This window comes from Triticum dicoccoides, chromosome 5B (genome assembly GCF_002162155.2).
Source record: "Triticum dicoccoides isolate Atlit2015 ecotype Zavitan chromosome 5B, WEW_v2.0, whole genome shotgun sequence".
Classification (NCBI taxonomy): domain Eukaryota; kingdom Viridiplantae; phylum Streptophyta; class Magnoliopsida; order Poales; family Poaceae; genus Triticum; species Triticum dicoccoides.
Window position 1 is genome coordinate 346,516,285 of NC_041389.1, and position 6,888 is coordinate 346,523,172.

Below are 6,888 nucleotides of genomic sequence, written 5' to 3' on the forward strand. Positions count from 1 at the left end.
CAGAGCGGAGGAATAGAGGTTGGGGTTGTTTCCCTTTTCCAGCCCTCACTTTTAGAGGCTGGGAGAGCGACCCGGGCTCCAACCCTTAAAATTGTTTACGGGTTTAGGGGCTCTAGTCTTTGCGTTTTTTTTGAACCCGTAAAAATGCGGTTATTTTTTAGGTTTGAGGGTACTACTAGTGATGCTCTAACCGAGAGACTGAGCCGGCATATCATCTTGAGATTTACGAAGCAACCGCAGGCGCCTCGTCGTCGACGGGAACGTCTCCTCCCACTGAAAGCGCAACGCCGGAAATCCTGAAATAAATCCAGGAATAATGCGAGCACGAGGACTTGAACCCTGGTGGGTTGGGGATACCACTGTTCACCTAACCATCTCAACCACAGGTTGATTCGCCGCACAAATAAGATTTTGCCTGCCACATATATGACACTTATCAGGGTTCAAAAGAACCTTCATTTTTATTTTTTTTAGTTGTGGAAACTCCATTTTCTTTGTTTTGACAAAAGAATAAATTCAGATGCTATTCTTCAGGCTGGGCCGAAGATAAATGGCCCGGAACGCTTATATATGAGGTTCAGGCAACTGCCCAAACGCGCGTACGATGTGGTAGCATAAGAGGAACCCTAGCCGGTCCTGCGGACCCTTCCTCCCCGGCCGCCGCCATCCCCTGCGGCAACGCCCCCTCCCTTCTCCGCCGCCTGCCACCACCAACCCTGCTGGCCGCAATCGCTCTTCGTGTCGTAACCACCCTCCGCTGCCTGTGCTATTATGCCTGGCGGCGTTTTAGGTGAAATAATCTCAAGGGAGCCGGAGGCGGAAGAAGAGTCAATTTCCTTCTGCAGTCCAGACAGAAAGGAGATCGATTTCGGTTTGTGCGGCAAGCGCAGCCCAAAAGGATTAATTTTTATTCGGAGTCTGTCCGTTGAGAAGTTGTAATCAGGGCCCTCTTCCCTTTCCTGTAATAATCTCCCTTTTGGAGGAGAGCCGGCCTCAGTAATAAATAGAGGATTGGGAGGAGTAGGAGGGGCCGTGCATCGATGGAATATAAGTTGGCGTCCCCTATTTATTTTTCGCCGACATCGTTGTTGTGCCGGCCAAAAAATTAATATATAGGAGTAAGAGGGGTTGTCACAGACATCAATAAGGCCAGTTTTTGATCCGATCAGGGCAGGCGTTCCGACTTCAGTAAGGCCAGTTTTTCATCCGATCAGCCATGAAGAATAAAAATGGTCGTCGCAGACGCAATGTAAGTTTTAATTCTTTTGTGCCTGGTGTTTGTCCTCAAAAGGCTGATTATTTGTTGTTCCACCTAAATGCAATGCAGAAAGCAGCTCGCAAGGAAGCTAGTGCTGGCAATGGAGAAGGAGACAGGCTTAGCAAGCTGCCCAATGACCTTCTGCTCAACATTCTTGAGAGGGTGGACACGCTTGATGCAATAAGGGCCTGCGTCCTGTCCAAGCAAATGCTTAAGCTACCCACCATGCTCTCGCAGTTCTTCCTAAGTTTTGATTCCATTCCAGCTTACCATGATAAAGCTCGTGTTTCCAGCCTCAGCCTGAGTGACGTGTTTCGAACCAACAGTGCTGTGGCTCATGTTACAGATAACATCTTGACCACAAGGAGCCCGGAGATCACCATCAGCAAACTCAAAATCAGATTTATCTTGATGCAACCTGACTCTCTCACTATTGGCAAATCTGTGTCTAGCGCCATGGCAACACAGAAGGTTGACGCTGCTGAGTTTGAGATTGTAACAGAGAAGCCTTATAAGATCTGCTCTTCCGCCGATCTCCTCCACCATGGGAAGCAGTTCAATGATTTTGTTTGTGCTTGTCCAAATGCATTTGCTGGCCTTAGGCGCCTGTGGCTGCGCAATATGAGGTTTGGTGCACTGGACATTCCCAACATCCTCACCACATGCAAGCTCTTGGAGTCTTTGCGTTTAACCCATTGCGACTCAGGGATCCATTCTGTGCTGCAAGTAGAGCATGCTCAACTTGTTGAGCTCTTGGTTGATTATGGGCAGTTTGAGAGAGTTGAGCTGATATGTCTACCAAAACTCAAACATGTGGCCTATACTAATTGGTCCTCCTGTGAAGATCCCATGTATTTTGGTTTTGTGCCACAGCTTTCAAAGCTGAGCCTTACTAAAATTGGCGTCCGTTCAGAAAAGAATATTGAGTTAAGTCAGCTACTTGCTAATGTTCCTTCCATAAGCGAACTACATCTGGATTTTAGAAGTGAAAAGGTATGCATTTGTCATTTGAATCATCCCTGTCCTTTGCCCTTATGTATGACGTATATGTAACAATAGTAACTTGCGTCTTCCCCACAACTTGCACTGAGTTTTAAATTGTTTTTTTTTTCTATCCCAGATTTGGATTATCCCAGAATGCCCGAAACTGCTTGCGCCTGTGCTCAGCAAACTACAGCATGTGAATCTGGACCATCTTCCTGAAGGATGTGATTTAGCTTGGACAATGTTTATCCTTGAAGCTGCTCCCTCCCTAAAAGAGCTGTGCATCACAGCATGGGATCATTGGTGCATAATTTTCACTGACAAAGAGTTCCGGAAGGAAAATGGTTTCTGCGATAAGGCAGACGTGAAGTGGAAGCCATATGCCCCTAATTTCAAGCACAAGAATCTGGTTAAGCTCACCATCTACGGCTTCCAGCCTGATGACAACTTTGTGCGATATATCAGGTGTGTCGTGGAAGCCGCGGTTAATGTGGCAGAGATATCTCTGTACGACAGAGTGGTGTGTGGGCGCTGTGGTGACTTGGATCCTGAGATCAAGGACAAGGTTTGTCCATCAAGATATCCATGGACTGCTGAGGAGAGGACACAGGCAACTGAGGATTTGGGTTTGCCTTCCCGTGCTGCGGTTCACTTCCGGTCCTAATTGAAATATGATTTGCATGATATTCTTATGTTATTTACTTTGCAAATCATCTGTCCTATATCTTTTAGTTTGAAGGAATTACTGAACTTCATAATTCTGTAGCTACCAAGCCTGTACTCTTTCTTTCCCTTCAATTCAAGCTTGTAACATTGCCCAATGCTTGATGCGTTGGAGTATATTTGATGTGTCCACTTCATCTTGAGGCTGTCCATTGCATTAAAATTTGATACTATAGATTTCATCTTACAGGAGGAAAAATATGCTTAATTTGTGGGATAATTACATTGCGACTCATTGCTTGATCCCTGTGGTGCTGCATTTAGTACTGTACACCTGTAGTAATTAATCTATGGCTTAACTTGCTGAACATGCATTACTTCCATCCCTTTCTGAACATGTTCCCCAAGGTAATGTGGCGAGAGACCACAGGGACAGTGATTTGGTGTCCAGGAAGTTGGAGAGGAGGTTGTATGGAGGTAGGAGGCAATACCCATCCTGCATCACTGAAGCCTCCCAGCGGCAGCGCTTGCTGCATTGCCTCCTATGGGCGGCGCTCCCACCACCTGAAGTCTTCTCTGGAAGTCAGCTGGCTTTCCTGCTGGAGGTATGGTCTTCTACCTCTAGGGTTCTTGTTTTGTGTATTTCTAGGTTTTCCTGATTCTTGTAACTTATGAGGCTCCAATGCAGAGCTTGGTTATGTGTATACGTTGTCATACAAGTTTAGCCCTTCTAAATTTGCTTGAATTTAAAGTATGAGCAATTAAGCTGCTATGCTAGTTAATACGGTGTTTTTTTTCTGCTAAGGAAAGAAATTAGGCCGTGCCCTGCTGAATCAGTACTACATCTGTTTTTTTTATTGCTTTATGCAATCAAATGATTGTTAGATTTCAGATCCTGTATAAATCTTAGGACATAATGGACTAGATCTACTGCCTACAATTCTCGGTACATAAACTGAAATTTCATTCTCTATTATCTTTGTTTTTGCGTTAATTCTAAAACTATTTGACGGCGACATACATTTAGAAAGAAAGATGCAGTTGTATTTATGCACGACAATACAGCTAATTTCCTTTGATTCTTTCATATCGTTAAATTTCACTTACAACATCGTCTATTCATCTAATTATTTATTTCTACAGCTTAATTTGTATCCAGTGAAGAACTGTTGTTAGCATACGTATAAATGTACATTTTTTTAGCTGAACGTATAAATGTACATGGACGCTGGGAAATTGCGGGTACCGCCGGACATCCCCGCATAAACCCGCTTGACTTTTGCGTACAACCGCGGGAGCCCACTTATGATGTGTTTAGCGGGCCGGCCTTGCGGGATTGGCGAGCAGCCCGCACCGCTTGCACCCTTGGTAGAGTCAATCCCGTGTGCGGGTGAGGTGGACCAAATTTGGGCCGGTTGCGCCTAGCTCGGCCCTTAGTTCTATCGTAAAATAGACCTATTTTTTCGAAAATTTAAATCTCATGCATAGTACATATAATTCTTGGAGTCATAAAAATGACTGGAAGTGTTGTGCTTAGGAATTAAGATGCCCACGTCCATTGCTTAGCACCTATGAAGGGCATTGACTAATTGGTTGAATATCAATTCCATGTTTCAGCAGCCAGTATATGACAACATAAAGCCATGAGCCAATCTATCTAGATCCTAAAATTAAAATTCAAGTACATAAAAATGTTTTACATAGGCGGATCAAGGAACATAATCCAAATATGAGTGCTCGTTATGCTCTAGCTGTAAACTATACGGCTAAAAGTATATGATCTGCATATCAAAAATCCTACATCCAATCCATATTACTCGTCGCTGAAACGGATGTATCTATATGTATTTCTGTGTTAAATACATCCATTTGAGCTACAACTAATTTGGATCGGAGGGAGTACATAATCTGAAGACATGGACTACAAACTGATTGAGAACGACACTTGAACAAAGACAGAACGGGAACCAAAGGGTTTACCTTGATGGAAAAGTGAGTCAAAGAACATGAATCTGGCTGAGTGCAAGATGGTTCCTTGCCTGGACAGAAATCAAAGGAGACAAAAAAGGTATTTTCTCGGCTGAGCTATCAATCTAAATTTTATTCACTTTTATAAGTGTTGCGACTAAAATGCATGAAGGTGGCTAAAATTGGGAAGTAAACCTTTCGACAGCTCTCGACAAATCAATATCACTCAACAGATGAGAGGTTTTCCAGTTCTGCAATTGATAGAGATAGACTGGGCATTCAGTCCTTCACCAGAATCACCACCAAAATCCTTTACAGCCATTGACTTTGTTAAGGTGACCAGGTGGCTGACGTGGAGAAAAACACAATGTTTATGAAACCAGATGTAAAATGTGTAGGGTAAAAGATTATTAAATCATGCGTTGCATCATCACAACAAAATCTTTTGTAGTAGCTTATGAATACGCAATGCATAAAAATAATGAAACACGTGTGAATGCAGTTGCAAGTAATTTTATTTGAACAGCATAAAAATCCCCAACTTGCACTATGGTTACAAACATAGAAGTCCCAGAGAGGAAGATTTTGGCCCTCTATAGGAACTTTAGTACTGTATCTCTAGCACAATCAACAGGTAGTACCAAATTTTGAACTAGAGAGTCTAAGTGCTAAATCACAAATTAGTGCATGCCTGCAGCTGCACAATTTCCAAAAAATTATATGGTGAAGAGATGAGTTACCTTCTTGCTGCTGAACTATGTGTATTTGTTCACGGAGCATTGTGGCCGCTTCTCTGTCTCCATGGTGCTTCCCAACCCCCAGCTTGAGGTCTGTACATGGAGGAGAAGCGAAAGTGAAGGGGGGAGCTGGAGTAAAGGAATCAAAATGATAAATAGTTCACCTGGGCTTGGGGCGACGATGGCATGGCCAAGGAGAAGAGACTTAGCAATAGGCCCTAAAAGATCCATAGATTTACATGACAACAAGACCTGGCTAGATCCATCCTCTTGGAAAAGATCTCTTGATTCGGCGAAGCACTTGGCTAAGTGAAAGGAAGCTTCTATATAAAACAGTTGTTGTCGGAAAGAGCTCCGGGGACCCAAGAGGTTTGAACTCTGGGGTGCGCTCGTTGTTACCGCTCTGCTCTGCCTCACGTCCTCTCAACCTCACGGCTACGCTCCGATCAACACGAACTAGAGAAGAAGAACAGTAGACATGGCAGTTTACCCAGGTTCAGGTCACCTTGCAGTGTAAAACCCTACTCCTGCTTTGTGGTTGGATTGCTCTCGCGAGGGAGGATGTGAGTACAAGGGTTGTGGGGAAGAGAGAGTCAATCCGCCGGGCCAAGTCCTCCTTTACGGTGGCATCCTGCCCTCTTTTATACTAGCCTTAGTCCTTTTGCCCTGAAAACACTTGGCGGAAAGGGTTGCCACAACGACCAGTTTGAAGGGGGACAGGGGCGTAGTCTATCCTGACAAAAGCAGTCTTCGCCTGCAAAGCTACCGCCCATGATGCGTAGTGGGCTCGGTGACGACCTCCGCCCTAGCGCGCCCACTGTCCTGGTCTTCATGCACCGAATCGGCAACCTTTGGGGATTGCCTTAGGAACTGGTGGATGGCCTTGCTCCCTTAACAAGAAAGGGGAAATCCTCCTTGTCCGCGCCTGCTGGCGCTCCTCTGGCTCTCCTTTGGTTTCCTTCGTCGTCGCGCGCGTCACCCACGTGATGGGCGCAGGGCTGTGCGACCGGGCTGAAGAGCCTTCAAGTCGCTTGCCTCAGGGAAGAGGCCTCGAGAGGCAACCTCGCGAGACCGCCTTGGGAAAGGGCGTCGCGAGGCTCCTGGTGGCGCTTGCTGACGCAGGCCCCGCGAGGCAGGGGCCTCGCGAGGGTCTTCTCGCGAAGTACAGTAGCGGGCCACGCGATGGGCTCGGGATACGCGCCGCGTGCCGGGCCGCAGGCAGACGGGCCTGGGTACCCTAGTCCCACGCGCCCGACAGTAGCCCCCGGGCTCGCGACG

At 45.9% G+C, this 6,888-nt stretch overlaps 1 protein-coding gene across 1 annotated transcript; it reads left to right on the top strand.

Annotated features, from left to right (window-relative positions):
• Positions 1–602: 602 nt before the first annotated feature.
• On the top strand, positions 603–3,105 carry LOC119308835. The gene is made up of 3 exons (XM_037584997.1): positions 603–1,249; positions 1,328–2,251; positions 2,379–3,105. Exons 1-3 carry the CDS (start codon positions 1,217–1,219, stop codon positions 2,904–2,906), a joined length of 1,485 nt encoding a protein of 494 aa, XP_037440894.1. The 5' UTR covers positions 603–1,216; the 3' UTR covers positions 2,907–3,105.
• Positions 3,106–6,888: the final 3,783 nt, after the last annotated feature.